This window comes from Anas platyrhynchos, chromosome 4 (assembly GCF_047663525.1).
Source record: "Anas platyrhynchos isolate ZD024472 breed Pekin duck chromosome 4, IASCAAS_PekinDuck_T2T, whole genome shotgun sequence".
NCBI classification, from domain to species: Eukaryota; Metazoa; Chordata; class Aves; order Anseriformes; family Anatidae; genus Anas; species Anas platyrhynchos.
The window spans coordinates 57,074,533-57,093,666 of NC_092590.1; the positions used below are offsets into that span (position 1 = coordinate 57,074,533).

The 19,134-nt window shown below is 34.5% G+C and overlaps 1 protein-coding gene across 4 annotated transcripts in view; it reads left to right on the forward strand.

Moving 5' to 3' along the window:
- ARAP2 (ArfGAP with RhoGAP domain, ankyrin repeat and PH domain 2) overlaps positions 1–19,134 on the forward strand; it is a 127,597-nt gene that overhangs the window by 14,103 nt on the left and 94,360 nt on the right. For all 4 annotated transcript variants that reach the window (XR_011809211.1, XM_027457266.3, XM_038178433.2 and 1 more), the window contains exons 4-8: positions 969–1,048; positions 6,324–6,409; positions 7,148–7,495; positions 10,930–10,999; positions 16,469–16,589. Coding sequence is in view for 3 of the 4 variants with exons in the window: in XM_027457266.3 (XP_027313067.2) it covers positions 969–1,048; positions 6,324–6,409; positions 7,148–7,495; positions 10,930–10,999; positions 16,469–16,589 (705 nt within the window). In the remaining variant the exon portion in view is untranslated. The remainder of the gene's footprint in view (positions 1–968; positions 1,049–6,323; positions 6,410–7,147; positions 7,496–10,929; positions 11,000–16,468; positions 16,590–19,134) is intronic.

The window sequence follows — 19,134 nt, forward strand, 5'->3', positions numbered from 1 at the left end:
GAAACCTCAAACGAAAAACTGAGTTCCAACCTCGGTTTTTGTTGAGCAAGTGTTGACTTGCTATTTTAAGAAATACTGGGTATCTGGAAAGTATGAAAAAAGTGTGATGTACGTAATAGCAGAGCACGTAACCACTTCTACGTTTTACTTAGTTCTTGTTTACGAGCTAATAGCATGAAAATTACAAAATATTGTCTGTAAACATAATTTAACATACTTTTTTTAAATACAATATGTTGAATTTTCAAGATGGTATGCATTTTTTTTAAAGCAGAATCGATTTTTTCTTGAAAACTGTAAGAAGAGTATTTCTGACTAATGTACCTTCATTTGTTAGTGAGTAATCAGAGCCCCAGGAAATAACGGGAAATAAATTGGTAACTTCTTCCAGTAAACTATTTAATTCAGTCTTGCACAGTCAGTGGCATTTAAAAAAAAACAAATTCTTTTAAACACTAGAAGTTTGAAGCTATACGTATTAATTTCAAGCAAATAATTGGTGATGAAATGAAAATTGAGCAGAAATTAGGTGTTTTTTTGTTTCCTTTGCTTTTGTTTTTTAAAGTCATAATAAAAGACAGTGGAACTGTTGATCCCAAGAGCATATGACAAAAGTTTTGTTTTGTTTTTAACTTGATAGGCAGATTAGGAAAGAAGATGATACCTATATGCAAGCTATATCCAAATAAGATGCTAGTGAAAAGATGCAGTATAAAACTGTAACTGTATTGATATACTATACTAGATATAGCAAAACTATAGCTAGATATAAGTAGATCGGTGTAAAAGTATAAATTTCTAAGAAAGTGTGTTTCAGTTATAAATGAGAAATTGTTTCTTGTTCTTCAATATTTATTCATTTTGAGGAGGACAGGAAAATCAGAAACAGAAAACTTGTATCCCTTGTTGATTATATCATAACATTAATGGAGTATGACAGTATGTGACTGGTTATTTTTTACTTTAAGAAACTTTCACAGAAGAAAAACCACCCATCATATCTCCGTATGGAGAAACCTTTTTTTGGGACAACCTTCAAGATGCTAAGGTAAGTTAAGAAGTCTGGATATAAATGGTTTATATCTCAATGTTATGTATTGTGTACTGCCATTAATTCTTTTTTCTTCTCTTTCGGTTCTCAGTATCTTTCTTGTATTCTTAGGTATATGCACAAGTTTTATAGTTGTGATTTAATCCCGGCAGGTAGCTAAGCACCGTACTTACATACTCTCTGTAGGTGGCATAGGGAACAGAATTGAAAAGGTAAAAAAGTGTGAGAACTCACTTTACCACTTAAGCAAAAGTTTCATGTGTGAGCAAAGCAAAACAAGGAATGCATTCACTAGTTGCCATCAGCAGGCAGATGTTCAGCTATTTCTGGAAAAGTAGAGCTCATAATGCTTTTCGGGGAGATAAATGCCATCATTCTGAATGTCTACCTCTTCCTCCCTCTTTCCCCCAACTGTTATTGCTGAGCATGACACCATATGATACAGAACATCGCTTTGGTCAGTCTGGGCTAGCTGTCCTGGCTGTTTCCCTTCTCAGCTCCTGGTGCACCCCCAGTCTCCTTACTGGCAGGGTAGCATGAGAAGCAGAAAAGACCTTGGCTCTGTGTGAACACTGCACTGCAACAACTAAAAACATTCATGTGTTATCACTACTGTTTTCATCAGAAGTCCAAAACACAAAATGATATGAGCCTCTACAAAGAAAATTAACTCTATCCTAGCCAAAACCATGACAGTAGTGTAAATATGTAGGGACTAGTGACTTTTCTTAATCTTGAGATATTCTTTGTACTGTTCAATAGTAATAGGAGGTTCTGCTTTTTTTTTTTTTTAAAAAAAAAAAGTTAAAAAAAAAAAAAAAAGTAAGAGGCATAATTGACTTTTCTGCCCTGACCTAGATGCTGCCATATCAAATGGAAAACAGTCAGTTATAGGCATTTGCAGACTACCTTGATGCCTTCCTTGTACCTTCTTAAGTACAGTGGTATATTGTAATATTTTGTGTCTAAAACAGGTTAAGTGGGGTTATAACCATGAAAACTGACTAATAAGGGGGAAAGTGGCTTTTCTCTCTTCTGATAATTCAATATCAAGACTGGGCATCTGGCTGGTGGACAACCAAAGAAAGCAGCTTATATGTTAGCTTAGTTGATCTAATAGTCACTTTCAGCCATACACATTTTAAAGTTCCTATATATGAAAGTTCTCAGGGATTCTGGTATTTTTCACAGATCCCAGACTTGCTATATACACAGTAAGTCACTTTTGTTGCAGGATTGTCTGACATGAACGCTTTTGTTGAGGTTGGTAATTGAACTGTGAATGTCTTAGATGGTATGTGGACAGACTTCTGAATCATGTGGAGGTCCAAGAGGTGAAGTAGCTTAGTGAGGCATCCACCAAATGTTGTGAATGCCAGCTCCTGCTTCTCACTCAGGAATTGTTGCTTCTTTGTTTGCTTATCCTTGTTCCAGCTGATCTCAAGCCACTGACTTAGGGAAAACAGTAGGTAATTCTTAGTTTCTTTTCTGGTTTTCACTCTAAAGTTTCTCCTTTACAACTACTCCAAATTATTCACTAAAATCAAAACTATTTGACTAGTGACTTTCAAAATAGGTGCCTATAATTTATTTTTTTTCCCTAGTATGAATTTAAGAATTGTGCATTGAAAATAAATGGCTCAAATTGCATCTTCTAGTGGGAGTGTTTTTAGAAGCATAAAAATGAACTTTTATTTTTCACGTGTACTGTCTTCTCTTTGGAATCATGGCTTTTTGTTTTTCATTGTTGACTTTTTAAGGAGATGGGCATAAATTCATGATGTTTCTCCTTCTGTTTCTTGTTACATACCCTTTGTGTACAGATTACTTCTGAGCTCCTTTTCTTTCCTACTGCATAGTCTTGTCTGTGCCAATTATTAAAATGTCTTTACAAATTCAAAGTTGAGCTGCTTTGCAATTAGTACAATGGCATAAGCAGGTTTTTCCAGAAAAAGTTTTCTGTCCTTGTTGTTACTTATTAAAATTTTTCTATATATTTTATTGGAGTTGCTGCTTATAATACGGCATACCCAGGAAGTTTGTTTGCAATCTTATAAAGGCACCCAATAGAAAAAATACCATGCTATTAAGCTAGATTAACTGCTTGAAACAGAATTATTATTTCTGCTGGCCGTAGAATCTCAATTAAAGCAGCATATTACAACATGCTTTCTCTGATCTGAAGATTTAGATTTTAATTATCATGTTCATGTAAGTAAACAAGAATTTTTTTTATTTGATAAATCACATGCTAGTTGGAAACTTCATAGTTTGCTTCCATTAGAACATAATTGCAGACAAAGGTCATAAAGCAGAACTGTAAAACAAAGGTCCCAAGATATTTAATTTTCAATTTTTTTTTTTCCCTAGTATCAGGTATCCTAGGAACAAATAAGGAAGTTTTGATAACACTGTAAAGTGTTTGAGAGTTTAGTAACTGTTGCTTCCTTTTAAAAATAACCTCATATGAGAATATAGTTTATCTGTATTCAAGAAAACAGCAAATTGTAATGCTGACTAAATGAAGCTTGTTCTAGGTGGTTAGAAGTTGGCCATTAACCTTCTTCCTGTTTCATTGGTGTAACAAAGTAAAGGCTTCTACAGGCTTTTATAAAGGGAGTGTCTAGAAACAGGTAATGAGTCACTACAGACTAGAGGTAAGTCAGCATGAGAGAATGGGGAATTAAGGGCATAAAGAAAGTATACCTTAGACTTAAGTGAGGAAGAAAGATGGCTAGAAGCAGAAACCCCTAAAGGACAACCTGAAGAAGGAACATTTTTCTTTTCTATTGATTCAAAAAATAGCACAAATAAAAATCCTAACATTTCACAGCTGATATATTGCTGTGTCCAGCTGAAGAGTAAAGTATATTGGAATTCAGTTTTTCTGTGAAGAAATTCTGAGTTCAAGCCTCTAGAGTGAAATATTAGTTTTATTTCTTGCTGTAGATTCACAGACTAGATTACTGAACTCAATATGCATGTTTTAATCTGTCAGCTCCTACGTGTTGTGGTATCGTGGAATGCTGGCCAGATTACAAATTGTGCAACTCTAAAATAAGAACTCTTAATATTTTAACAGGAGGGATTCTTATCTTTAAAGCCCTGTTATAAAACTGTATGGCCTTTAATAGAAAACTGAGGCAGTATCTTTCAAGTGAAGAGGCTTGTCCTGAATAGCATCGACTGTTTAATGTGGCAGTAGTCCCAGTACAATTCTTAGTATTCAGGTTTCCTTCACATTGTGACTGGCAAGACTGACTGTTAGAAAAAAATTAACAAAAATGCGTCTGAATGCTTCCTGATCAGAAGTAGAGAGTTTTTTTAAGGGCTGCAAGTAGGCAGTTCCATCTGGCTATGATCTAGAAGCTGGACTTCTTCCTTCAGGGCGGGTGCTTCCTCTGCATAAGAACAGTATACATTTAAATACTACATATATCCACCCATCTTTCAAGAAATACTTCCTTCTATGAAGCTGACTGCAGGAGAAAATGGTGCTGCTACTTACCTTTGTACAATACCTGACAGTTGCAGGAGGTGTGAAATAGGAGTTCTGTATTGTCTCGAGTCTGAGGTTCTTGCCAAGTAATCCTGTAACCAACACGTTTTCCCTTCTTTAATTTGGGTGAAGTTTGTGTCTTTGTGAGGGAACAGAGCTCTGTCTGCATAACCTGTCTTCATTTACAGATATCTGTATTTTAAAGTTTGCCAGCAATAGAAATGCATCTCTTGATTGCTATTTGGAAGTTCTCAGGGTTCCCTGAACTTGGCTAAGTGCTTAAGATTGCAGAGCAGGCAAAGGCAGGTTGTAAAGCGGTATCATAATGGTTCGTGAGAGTGAGCAGGAGGTGCAGCTGTGTACCCATACACAGTGGGTATGGTTCATCCGTCTGAGCAGCGTCGGGTTGCATCCTGATGAGCAACTGCAGATAATAGAGTAAAAATGTTTAGTATCTAACGTAAAGATGCTTCCTGGGTGATGACATTAGTGTCTTGGCTGCTGCATAAAAATGTGATACTGCCACCTTCTCGCCTTTTGTGAGGTAGTGTTTCAGGCATTTTGCAAGTAGCAGACAGGTTGCTTGTCAGTTTTCTGTTTTTGTTTGTTTGCAAACCTAGGAGTGTTTTTCATCATCATCATCTAATCCTTGGTGCTACAACATAGCTAATAGTGTGTGGTGTGTGTAGGTGTTTTTTTTTTTTTTTTTTTGGGGGGGGGGTTGTTTTTTTTCTTTTTTTTAATAAACTCTCTGATTGGCAGAGGAGGACAAAATGTTACTTAAGGATTATCCTATCAGCAGCCTATATCTTCCCTATTTTTTTTTCTGCAGAGTACAAATACACAGCTTTTAGCTATGCCCTTTTTTAAGCTTGTCTTTTCATGTTGCCCAGGCACAGCCCTCAAATATAAATGAGATTTTTCTTCTGGGGGAAGAAAAATCGGCAACAGTTGTGAAGGCTTATCTGCTTTTTTTTTTTTTTTGCCTCTTTTCGTCTTTGTGACATACACTTCCAAGTTTAAATGAGTAAATTAAATTGTTTCCGTCATAAAGCATGTAGCTGTTCATTTTTGTTTGTTTTTGTAAAGGAAGAAAGATGAATCTTGAGAAGCTTATTAATGCAGTATGATTGTCAGATCAAGTTTAGAAAGTATGGAGTGTAACGTTCTTGAGCAGTGTTAACCTTGACATTTTGTACACTCCAAACAGTTTGTGATAAAGATTTCTAAACATTCATAAATGTGCCTTTTAGGAAGAAGAGCTTGGCAAGAAAATACTAGATATGTTTAGCAATCTTACTGCAGGAATTTTGAATTTACCTGTTTTATATTTGTTCCATGAAGGCTGTACATTTAATTCAGAGAAATACTGACATGAAAGATAGGCTAACAGTAGCAAATCATAAATGGTATACTTAAGATGCATGTAAATTGTGGCTCTTGAGCTTAGAAAATGTCAGTGTAAAAATAATACTCAATTGTGCTTCAAAAAATAAAAGTCAGAGTAGTAATTTTTTTATGCACCGTTTTTTAATTTATTTGTCTTAGGTATTTTGGACTATGCACAAATATTTTTGAATATTAAAATGGAAATATTGAAAATAACATTTTTAAAATACTTCTTGAGACAATCTTTCAGATGCATATTACTAGAAAATTTGGAAAAGTGTATCTTTTCTAGTTGGTCTGTTTGTGTGTGATTTGTGTCTACAGTAATTTAAACAACTTACTATTTCATTTACGTATGTTTTTTATGGTATGTTTATTTTCTAGGAACTTCATGGAAATGAACTCCTGGTTTGTGAAAAGAAATCAGATCTAGAAATGAACGAAGAACATTATTCTCACAAGAATTCATGGTATTAAATAAGTTATAGATAAATCTAAAATTTAAAGAGGAAAGAATTATTTAGTGATACAAGTAGAGCTCTACCTATGAAAGGTAGTCACCAGCTGTGACTTTGTTTATTTATCTGTCCATCTATTTACACATCATTTCATAGGAGGTTACTTTCCTAAGACTATCTAATCTGAGCTTCAGAATGCTTTGTGGAGTTGGGAGATGTCTTGTCCCTCTCTTCACACAGGAAGACACATTTTATTTTTGAATGTCTCTTGTCTCTTATGTCTCTTAGATAACCATCTCTGAGTGCTTTCATACTGTCTACTCATAAAAAATAAAATAAATAAACACAAAACCAAGCAAAACACATAAAAACATTATTTAATTCTTTCCATATTACAATTACTTTATTCTTTACAAGGGGGAGAGACTGAAGAGCAAGATGATACTGCAAATCCTCCAGAACTTTAAAATGAATAAAGCTAGTTTTCTGAAGAAGCAGAATTCAATTTGAAGTTTTTTAATGTTCAGGTTTTTAAAGCGACCACCAGGTGTTACCTCATTACCAGCCCTATTTAGAATGTAGGATTCAGTTAAGGTCATAGTTTGAAGATATATATTGTGTTTAGCTCAGCCTGTGGTTATCTGAAAAATGAAACATGTTATAGCATATTTGCAATACGTCTTAAGAATGTTTGTTCTGATTGATTCTTTGTTGTGTACACTCAGATTAAAGTGTACTTTTTCTTTCTAGTTCCCATAATCAGGATGAGAAGACAAAGGAATGTGCAAAAAAACCCGTGTCTCAGGAAAACAAGTCATTAGCACCAGAAGATTTTGAAAGTGAATCTGTATACTCTGTTGTGGATCAATGTTCCTTACCTTTAAAGAAAAAGAAAAATAAAGCCAAAAGCCACTCATCTTGTAGTAAGAACCGAAGTGAAGATGCAAATCACTTGATCAGTGAACAAATGGATTTTCGGCAATTTGACGGAGCTCAAATTTCGATTGCAAATGAATCAATAACACCGTATGCTTGTTTTTATGGGCCATCAGTAAAGAAGCTTAAAGCAGGATGGCTGGATAAATTATCCCCACAAGGGTATGGTATTTGTAGTGATTACTGTGTAATTGCAAAGATGTATGTTTGCATGAGAGACTCTGGTCACTGTGGTGGGAAGAAGGGAACTGCTTTTATTGCAAGAGCACAGGGCTTTTCTTCTATGTTCTCAATTTTAATGATATGTTGTTACCTACCCTAAAGTTTATTTAGGAAGTATGCTCAGGAAAGATATTCTCATTAAAAATGTTGATTGCCACTCATGAACTGTAGTGGAAAAATCGAGAATTAATTTCTAGCAACATTTCCAATCTGTGAATCTTTGCTGCTCTTCTGTGGACCACAAAGTGAGCAAAACCAAGGTCTGATTCTGAAATATTGCTTTATTGGTTTAGCTGTGAACATATAAAATAGTGGTTTTCTTGACTGGAAATCACTATTGGTTTCAGAGTTGTGTAGTCTCATAGGAATATAAATCAAGCTCTGAGTGTAGACATGTATCTACGGTGAATTGTCTCCTTCTTTAGTTTATCAATGTGCCTAAATTTTGATGGAGGAATCTGAGCACAAGTCTTACTTTGAAATTTTAAATAATAAAAAAGAGAGTAGAATGAAAACAGATTCTTTATCATGTTTGTAACTTTAAAAAGCTCTTGTTTAACTGCTATTATTGTTTAAAGTTTCTTCTACTTTAAATTAACCTATTTTAAATTCCCACTTTTCTTAGACTGTGTTACAGTTAAGAGCCCTCTATTATCAGATCTTCCCTTTGTAGATATAGTATACTCTGACATACTTCTAACCTCCTTAACTAATTGAATAGACAATTCTTCAGTAATTTCTGCTTCCGTAATTGTTCTAATGATTTTCTTCATCGCCTCTCTGCGTTTTAGAGGTTGGCACAATTTAACTTTTCCAGTCCATTTCTGATTTCACTAGCATCTAGAAATTAAAGCTTTTGTCCTTTAGTTCTTTAATGTTTTTACTGTTGTTCTCCTTGAGACTTAGTAGTTCTGTATTCTTTGTTCTTAGGACTTTGTGTTTAGCTGCTTTGAAAGGTGATATTAAAATGTTTGGCCTTTCCTTTCATTAGTTGCAGCTATAATAATTGTAATTACGCTGACTATTATAGCAATTATATTTTTTTCAATTTACTGACAAAAGTTATTGAATTAAATTGCTTGAGAATACATTCTAGTTTGAGCCCACTGGAAGGAACTCTGTGACATAGCAATTTCTGTTTGTTTTTTTATTTGTTTTTTGAGAGTTCTGACTCACAAAGATTTATTTATTTATTCATTTATTTGCTTTATTGTGATGTATTGTTAAGGCTGAATAGCAAGGAGGAATAGATCTGGTTTGAAATTCTGCAATGGCAAAAATCTGCACAAACCTTGTTGTATGTTTTGGTTTTGTGCTTTTTATTGAGTTTCAAAAGTTTCATCAGCTTTCATGGATTATTACTAAGAGTAATAATAGCAACTATTACTTTTAGTAAATAATCAAAGATTAATTGTATATAGACTCAAAATAGTCTTTTCTCCAGTATAATATGTTTATGCTACTTTTTTTGGAACTAAAAGAAGTGTATTCTCTTCTCAGAAGAGTAGCAGTTAGCTTTAATTTTTAATTTGACTTTTTTTAATACCTCAGTTTTGGCAGTTAGCTAATGGAGTAATACAAAATACAGTTCTAGATTCCAGTTGACTAATACTGTGCTGTTTGAAACTGAACGTGAAGGGTTTAGGTGAAGTACTGAGTGAGAATGTATTACTTTAATATTTGGTGGAACTAATTCATTATCTTTTTTAATTTAGTGATTGTGTAGAAAAGTTGCAGCATCAGTAGCCTCAAACCAGTGATATTCCTTGGCTAAATTTCAAGGTCTTGTTTTTAAACAGTTTAATGAATGCTATTTTTTTCTTTCTTAACAATACCATTTCTCAGATTCCCGAAGACGTAAGGAAACAGACCAAAGAAAAACAAACAAACAAACAAAAAAACAACACAGAAAACGATTTGTTTCGCCATTAAAGCTTTGCCTTGTTGAACTTAGTGATATGGTTTAGTGCAGGACTTGTTAGTGTTAGGCCAGAGGTTGGACTAGGTAATCTTGTAGGTCTCTTCCAACCTAAATGATTCTGTGACTTCAGTCCCTGCCAGCTGAATGTTTTTTTTTTTTTTTTTCCCCCCCCATTTTCTTTTTTATAAAGCTGTTATCTACACCTGGCATTTTGTGTCTCCTCAGGGGAATGAAGATGCACTGTTTCCTTAAATTGCTGTAAACTGCATTTAAAGTACAGCTTTCCTTTTTAGTGAACTCACTATAAGTTGTAAAGACATTGAGTTTGTTTACACTGTACATGGCACTTAGGTTCACTTTTCTTTTCTGTAACATCTCAAAGTTTATTGATATTTTAATGGAAAACAAATTCTACATTGGCTTTTCCAGGTCAGAAAAGATGAAGATTTATTGTAGTCATATAATACAAGTTAATTAAGCCAGAGTTGCTATTTGATTGAAGTTTTGATAAACTATCACAGTCTCCTAATCCTAAAACAGAGCTCTCTTTTAATAGTAAAGGAAATAACATTGGGAAAAGAGATATTAGAGAGGTGTCTTGTTCTTGCTTAATTAACTTGTTTAATACATCTTAAAATTTAAATTTTTATAGATGGTAACTAACAGGCTGCCAACATTTTTAATGAGCATGATGGAGTGCTTCAGGTTCATATTTTATGTATATATTTATTTATGCTCTTTAAGAACCTCCTTAAAAAAATAAAAATAAATTAACAGGAAACTGAGGTAATCAAATGAGCTTCTCATTAATGATCTGATGACAGAGGTTGATAATGAATTTTAACATTGTAGTTGTTGAATGATTTGGTGTGACTGATTCTTATTCATTGGTCAGGGAAGAGGGTGCTCAGGTGGGGTTGACTCTATATGGTTTACATACTGTAATATGTAAACAGGGATGAACTTCTCATGGACCTATCAATGAGATGGTCACTTTAGATTCTTAGCTTTCCTTTTTGCAAATGATCTTAAAGAGCTCTGAATACTTAAAGGAATACTCTGAAAACAGAGCATACCTTTGCTTTCTTTAAAAATAGCCTGTTCTCATCCTTTATACCTGTTAGATTCAAGCAAAAGTACATTATTGAAAGCTCTTTTTTCCTTTGTCACTTCAGATATGATAAAGAGGATGGGGAGGGGAAAGAGAGGGGATATTTGATTAAAAAAAATACAAACATGAAGTCACCAAATTATAAAAACTCCAGTGATATTGTTTATTATATTTGAAATCAATATTCTCCTTTTAAAAAGGTATAAATTTTAATTTCTAGAATGTTTAGGCCCAAATGCAGGAAGCTAAATGTGATTTTTACTTCTCATTAGTTTGTGCTTGAGATATTCTTAAAAGCCAGTGTTGTTTGTTATTTTAAGTGTATTACTTCTTGGTTCACAGCAAACGTATGTTTCAGAAGCGCTGGGTTAAATTTGATGGAGACAGCATTTCTTACTACAATAACGAAAAGGTAAGTGACACGTTTGGGTCAAAAATGCATGTGTGTAATATACATGATAAAGAAATAATTATGAATGAGTCTTAAATATATTTTCAACTGCAAAATCAGGATAAGATATTATTAGTTATTTTAATGTGTCCTTGAGAACTTCATGTGTTCTTCATCCTCTTGTCTAGAAGGCCTAGTGTTCCTGCTATTTCCAGGTAGATATCATCAGAACTTTCTAGTTTAGTGAAGGAGAGACACTGCTGCATTCTGCAAAAGGGAACAGGATCATGAAAAACACATTTAAGAGATCAAATGCTACTTTGGTGGCTGCAAACTGTCTTGTTATGTAAATCCAGCATGTTAGTTTTTTTTTGTTTTTTTTTTTTTTTTGTTTTGTTTTGTTTGTTTGTTTGTTTTTGAGAGAGAGAGAATTTGGCCTGGAAGACCTTCTAAAAACAAATACTCCATGCCACTTTCCTAGTCTCTAATTTTAACTGTCTCTCCTATGCGTGTTCTAGGAATAACCACATAACATGGGGCTAGTTTACGTCTGAATGGGTCTCTTTAAAATAAGCAGAATTTTGTGATGTGAGTGGCTGGCTTTGTTTCTGTACCTAAGGGACTGATCCTTACTGAAAGATTTGCAGGCTCATGAGTTGTTTTGATTCAAGTAGTTTGCTTCTGATACATGATGTAAAAATGGATTTGAAAGTAATCATTTTAAAAAAAATATATGAAACTTGGAAAAGACTTACCTGAGTGCTTGATGTTGTTTTTCACACTAGAAGCCATTGCTTTTTTGAGACCTATCTTTAAACCTTGCCTTCTTTTTTCTAAAAATTTCCTTTTTTCTTCTTTTTCCTATTATCTATTTAATACACTTCAGATGACTAAAATTATTTTTCTGTTGCTATGTGATTAATTCACTTCTTTTGGAAAAACTGCAGAACTTCGTAAATTCAAAAATGATAGATGAATGCATAATATGCATATTTTGAAATGAGGTTATGTGCATGTGTATTGCTTGAAACACTGGAAAGAATTTCCTGTTGAAGAAGATGCATATTAAATTAAGACCAAAATACAACTTAGGGTAAAAGTTCCTAAGCATTATGCTAGGCAGTGATAATCACTAAGTATTCCGTAGATGCTTTATATAATGTGCATGCTTTTTGACATATTTCAGTGGATTATGGAAGGGGAGAACTAAAGTAGAAAATGGCTGTGTACGTCCTGAGGGTCCAGAAAAATTGTGAACAAGCTCAAAAAATTATTTACATCACGCTTCATTATGCCTACTGATGAGAAACATGAGACAACCTGTTTTTGCTTGCTTATGGTTCTTCATTTACAGTAGAAGACATGATTATGTAGATGAAGAGAACAATAGAATAACATTTGGGTTGGAAGGACCAAAAATGTTACTCCCTTTGTGATATTCATACCATACCACTTTGTGATATGCATACCATATTCTGCTTTAGACAAGCAGAAATACGGAGTTAGTTGTTAAGAAAGACTTCTTAAATAAATAAAAATCCTGTGACATTGGGACTTGCTTAACATTGTCTGTAGCATAATTAGGCGAAGAATAATAATTTCAAAGAATTTTAAGTCATGCTTAAGCACTGGGGGTTTATTTACTTATTTTGGAAGGTCGCTAGAGATTGCTTTGCAGTCACTAAGTCTAGAGTAGGACTTACAGCTTTCTGTCATAGGAGATTCCAGAAATCATCCTGTATGTTGAAGGGAATATTTAATGTGGCACAGTTGCTTAAAAAGCTTCCAACTCTGCATCCTCTATTTAAAAGATATCTGTGACAGTTTGGGCGATCAAGAGCTTGCAGGAGTCTTGGTTTGAAGACTCCTTGTCTCCCTTTTCCTGAACAGAGTATAAAACCATGCTCCTGGAGTTGAAAGTGTCGCTGGTTGGTCTGCGTGTTCAATTTCAAATTTGCGTGTCTGATTTGTTAACTTGGTGAGTCCTTTCTATATTGTAAGACCTTTTTATATCCAAGAACTGTGAAGCTGAAGGCACATTCTGATAATAGCTGAGGATTTGATGAAACATTTGGAGTACTTTGCAGATAGGAGGAAAACAGTTGTCTGTCCATAGTTTTGAGTGCATGATGGGATTGGTTTTGGGTAAGTAATGGAGTCACTGGGGAGCATGAGCTTTTTGGCAGAGTGGTCTTCGTTGGATCCCTCCTCCCCCACTGAGAGCATTCATATTGCCTGCTAGATGGTTATCAGCATGTTCTGCAAATATTTGCAGACCTGGCAATACCTCCGTGCAGTTCAGGAGCTGGTTCTGATAAAGGTAGGAAAGGTAGTTCACTGTGGGCAACTCCTAGCTCTATGTCTAGTTACGTTTAAACGAGGAAGTTATCATTTGACCTCAATCTTAATGGCAAGATCCTCAGTCTTAATGGCAAGATCCATCTGTTCTAATCTGTGTTTGTCCAAGAATATTCCATTACACAGACAATATGTTATAAAGGAATTGTTACACTTTTGCTTTCATAAATATCAATTAAAAAAATAGTTCTCAAAAGGAAACCAATCCATACTCAGATATTTTTCTGATTATTACAAGCAGAAAAGGGTAGAGTGAATAGAATAACACTGTTTGTTTTACCCAGAAACACTACCAGTACTAAACAGCTTTATTTGCTATTCAAATTAGAAACTTGAGAGGAGTGAAATTCTCAACAAGGGGAAGTGTGCAAGTGTCTAATCAAGAGTGAAATAAGTGGAGGATGGGGAGGGAAGACAGAGAGGGCAGTGTTCCTGAAAACATCTGCTTATTCTACATAAACTTGCCTTGGAATGATTTAAACTTGATTTTTTTCAATTTTTTTTTCTAATCTGGATCTAACTGTGTGTTACCTTCTAATAAATGCAGACTACTTCCCTTTATATCTATATATGAAAAAAATGTATACTGTGTTGTTTTTGTTTTTCAAATGTTATATGACCCAGGAACTGTTTTTCTTTGAATTGATGATGCTGCTCATTTCTCCTGTATTCATGGTTCTGAGCAAGTTGATGTGGTCGCGGCAATATCCTGTGTGGTTTTGTCATAACAGAATGTGGTCAACTGAAGTGAGAGCAAGCTGGAGAGCGGAAGGTGTAATTTCAGAATTCTTTTCAAATACACAGTGTGTGTAGGATTTCTTTCAAAGTTTTTCCTGGTTTTGGCAGGAGAACTCTGATGCTCTAACATGTACTTTATGGTAATGCAAAACTGCTGGTGATATTCAAAACTTGTGTTTAAAAACATCTTAGGATCCTTGACAAATATATTTGTGATTTAGGAAAGTCTTGCCTTTTCATATGGAGAAATTTATTTTGTTGCATTATGCTTCATGTAAGCAAAACAAAAAACGAAATTTGCTGCAAAACAGGGCAATCACTGTTGTTCGTGAACTAGGTCATGTTTTATCTTTTGTGGAAGGAAAGCCAAAACAGTGCAGGACTATGTTTTCCAGGATCTTTCAGTCTGGTTCAGAAACACACCTGGTAAGGTAGGGCTCCATTGGGCTGTATTTGAAAATAAGTATTTTTGTCAAAGCAGATGTTTTCAACAAAACTTTCTTTTTTTTTCCCCGACTAGTAAATTGTTCTATCTGAGAATTTTTAGCAGCCCTATAAGTAGATTAGACCACCTGGTAACAGCAGAAATATCTGCAAGGTTCTTGGGTGTGTTTTTGTTGTTGTTACTCTGTTTTCTTAAATCGCCTAATTTCTTGTCTGCACTGTTTCAAAGAGTAGGCATTTCTTGCATGTGGAACAGACGCTGCTGTAGAAATAAGATTGAGAAATTACAGTGTTTAAAATGGTATTTGAAAATACATATGCCTTGGGGAGAACAAAGCTTTAAAAAGGATGATTAAATAACAAAACCAAAACTGTACTCAGCTTAAAAGGAGACTGAAAATTTTCAAAGCAGGTAGAATAAAGCAGCTGTGACTTAAAGCAGTCTGAATTATTCTCTTACAGTACCAAATACAACCAGTAGATGCCTGCAAACACCGTAATATAATTATATCTGAACACTTTTAGAAGTAGAATCTGTAATGTTTGTTTTTCCATCGAGAGTTAATGCAATATCCAACCTTCTTTAACAAATAGCTGTGTTCAAGTCTGTCTTCAAACAAGTATAGCCATAATGAAAATACATGCGCAACACAGATAATTCTGAGTGATGGAGTAGCTCTTGGGTAACATGTTCACTGTTTTCATATCTTTTACTAAACTGCAGTTGTTCAAACAGTATTCACTGATGAATATTAGTGTGTAGAAGCAAAACAACACAAGTGTGAATTTGATGAAAATCTGTGTTATACTAAACTCGGTAAACAGAAAATGTATCTTGTGTGTCTCCTCCATACTTAGCATTCACAGTGTTTCCTCTATTATAATAATTTATGCTTCAAGAGGAAAGTTATTACAATACAAATTTTTTATGGGGAGCTGCCTCTTGGAATTTTACTGCATCTGGATTGTAAATCTTCACAATATATCTGAATTATTGTGGTCAAAAAAACCACAATTGATCAAAGCATATTGGGGACAGGAGGAACAGTGTCAACTCTGTAATCCAGGAATTGCGCAGAAGTATTTCCAAAGCATTGCATGTCTGCTTGGACTTTCTTGCCCTTACCCATTGCCTTGTAACATTTAGGCTAAGACTAGAGGACTTAGAGAAAGTTTTGGTAGCAATTCACTTTTCCTATGTTGCTGTTTTAAGTTTAGTTGTCCTGATTCCAAGTTGCAAATTAGGAAACTTTGGGAAAATTTGCTCTGATGTCAAATTATATTTTTAAGGTATCGCTTTCCTCCTCTCTCATTTAGGAAAAAAGTATCCACCTGATCCAAGCTAGAGGTTCCTCATGAGTAATGTTAGTAATGACAAGGCAATGGACGTTGCACGTTGTTGTCCCTCCTTGAGTGCAAAGATAAAACCAGTGGATTAGTATTCTTATTGGCTAAACACTGAATGAATAGGGGAAGAAACATATAAATTCTCTGGAATTTTCTGCCATAGAGAAAGTACTTTTTTTTTTTTTTTCCCCTCCTTGCCCGATTTTGTTTTACAGTTAAGAGTGTGTATGTATAAGGATCTGTGAAATACTCAATACAATTTACTTTGGCATAAAATTGTAAATTTAAGACTGATATTTTGCTATAGTAGAGTCATAAGATGACTCGTTATCTCTCACATGCATTATATCTCACCATGGAATTTTACTCAATTTTAGAAAGCTGCAAGTGTGCGTAGACACGTAACAATGAAGTGGGCTATGTGTGGGTTGTGAAGTGGTTTACTAATTGATGCAATTTTGTTAATAATAAATGGTGAACTTCTAGGAGCACAGCACAGTTTAGGATATGAACATCCGAAACATCATGGTGCGTAATACTACCTGGGAGACATTTAATGTTCTGTGAAAGTTATTAACTATTTCTATTGCGTTTTTGTTATAGGAAGTGTTCTCAAAGGGAATAATACTGCTCTCTGCTATAGCAACAGTAAGAGTTCATGGAGAGAATAAATTTGAAGTTGTTACATCCCATAGGACTTTCGTCTTTCGAGTAGATAAAGAAGGTATGTAGAAAACATGTAATTCTAATGATTGCTAGAAATCTATGTTGTCACTGCTGATAAATTCTGTTTGTGAAATATAACTCATTGTGAGAAATAGTTTTGGAATCCAGCTGTTCTGGGCTCATGAAGTGAAACTAGAGATAACTATATGCTTTGCAATAAGAGCTGAAATACACTTTAAAAATATCTAAATGAGAATACTGTTTTCCAGCTCTTCATTCTCCCTCATTCTTTCCAAAGATGGATTTTTCTGGGGATTCCTCAGGTCTCACTAGCAGCTTTTATAGTCTTTGTGCTCTCAGCCATCTGTTCCGAGTCACTACTTGATATAAAATTGATGAAGAGCAACAATGAAGTTGATGGCTTGGATGTGATGATGTGATCAGAGAAAATCTGGATTTGTCTGTGTGTCTTTATTTATTGCCTTGTACAGTATTTTCAGCCACATACTGATAGAGAATACAAATGTGAAAGGAAGTTAGAATACCTTCTACTCTAATGCTTTATCAACCTACTGCTGTAATATGTAGAATCAATATCAGTGCATGTATGACTTATTTATGGAAACAATAAAATAAAATGGAATACGTAGAAAAAAGGATATGCAATATGTATTTACAGCAGTACATGCCAGACCCATTATAGCTAAGGGTCTCTAAGCATTTCCATTATCAAATCCCATTTTTATGGGTTACAGCCTGCAGCGAATGTTTACAACCAAGCTATAACAGGAGTGTAACATCAGTGAACAAATCCTTCTTATCAGGTCTGGCTCAAATAATTTCAGGCATTTTTATGCTCTTAGCTGAGTTAAAAAGTAGGTCTACTTTTATTATTTTTGCCTTTCTCTTCCAGATTTTTTTTGATTTTTTTTACTAATTGGAGCACAACCACCTTAGTGCAGTATTTTTTGTGTGGCCATAGTTTGCTTTATGGATGTTACATTTGAATACTGTAAAGACATTAACAATTTACAGCGATATATAAAATATATTCAGAGCAACTGCTTGAAAATGAAATTGTAATTGAATGTATACAACTGTACAACTGTCTTTGGACCTAGTGGCCTGTCTGTAAAGCTGTTCACTTAAGGTTAGAAATGAGTGTTGTACAAATAATTCAGTCCTTACTGTGTTTAGAGCTGGATGATATATTCATAATAAATTATGTGAATAACCCTGCTTGCTTTTGGGTATGTGCACAGACTGTTACTTGATGCTATTCCTTCTGTGGATTTGTGGTTGGAAATTGTTCTGGGACTATTCCAAGAGTACTCAACTTCTTTTAAAATACTTTGAAATTGAGACCTTTATACATATTTCATCCTGTGGACCTTGTATATTAACTATCCTTTATTTCTGATGGAGTATAAAAACATGGAATACTGTCACTGACTTTGGTGATTTGCGTCCCTTGGTACGAGTGCCAGTCTACAATCTGTGACATTATAGTGCTAATTTTATTGGCTTTAAGTGTGCTGATTAGTTATTTGCTTGGTATCTTGAAAACACAGTATTTTTGTTTTGATCTCAATATATACAGGGAAAACTCTGTATGTAGTGCTTTAGAAAGTTTAGGGGCATTTGGGGGCAAAAAAAAAAAAGTGTAGCAGTACTGAATTAGAGCATAATCTGCTCAGATGTGTTATTTTGTTTAATTGGAGTCAAACGCTATTAAAAAAAAAACAACAATGAACTTTTAGCATAACGTGATATTATACTATACGTAAATACTTTTAAGTATTTAAAGGTGACCTTTTAAGTATTTTAAGGTGATCTTTTGAAACTACTTTTAGACTTTCCAACACTTTAAAAAAAAAACAAAACAAACAAACAAAAAAAAAAAACAAAAAACAACCAAACTTGTACTTCTAAGAGGAGCACTTAGATCACCTACCCTGTGCTGGTGTGTCCAGCTGCAGTTTTCCTCTTCAGACTGTTTTCTGGTGCCTTTCACGTGTGACACTTACGAAGTGAGCATGTTATTGTTTTAATGGTCTTCTTTGCAGTGTTGAGCACTGATTGTTTCTACTTCAAAGATGCTGTGAACAGTATATACAGAACTTCTCCCCAGCCCCCCACATATTTCATGACCTGAATCTTTCAGAGCAGAGTTGAAATATTCATGATATTTCAATCCCATAGGGCAAGTCTAACTCATTCAATGTATTCAGCGTTAAAGTATATTGATCGTAGTCTGGTGAAACATCTGAACATAGTGTATGAGACTGAGTGGAGCTTTATTACTTCACCTGCTTGTGTTCATGTATTTGTAAGACGCTAAATTAATAATGCATACAGAAGATATTCAAACATGTATTTTCTTGACTACTCAGCTCCCGTGATAATATCAAGCTTAACCACTACACCTTAATGGAATAGACTGTGAATTGCCAAATGTTGTTGCATAAAAGCATGGCCAAACAGGATAGCATTGGGGGTGGCTTCCGTGTTCAGCAAGAGATTTTTCTAGGCTCCCTGGTTTTTGCTTACATAATTTCTGTAGTTCTTTCCTGTTGATTGGGCTTCCAGAAGGTGAGCATGCC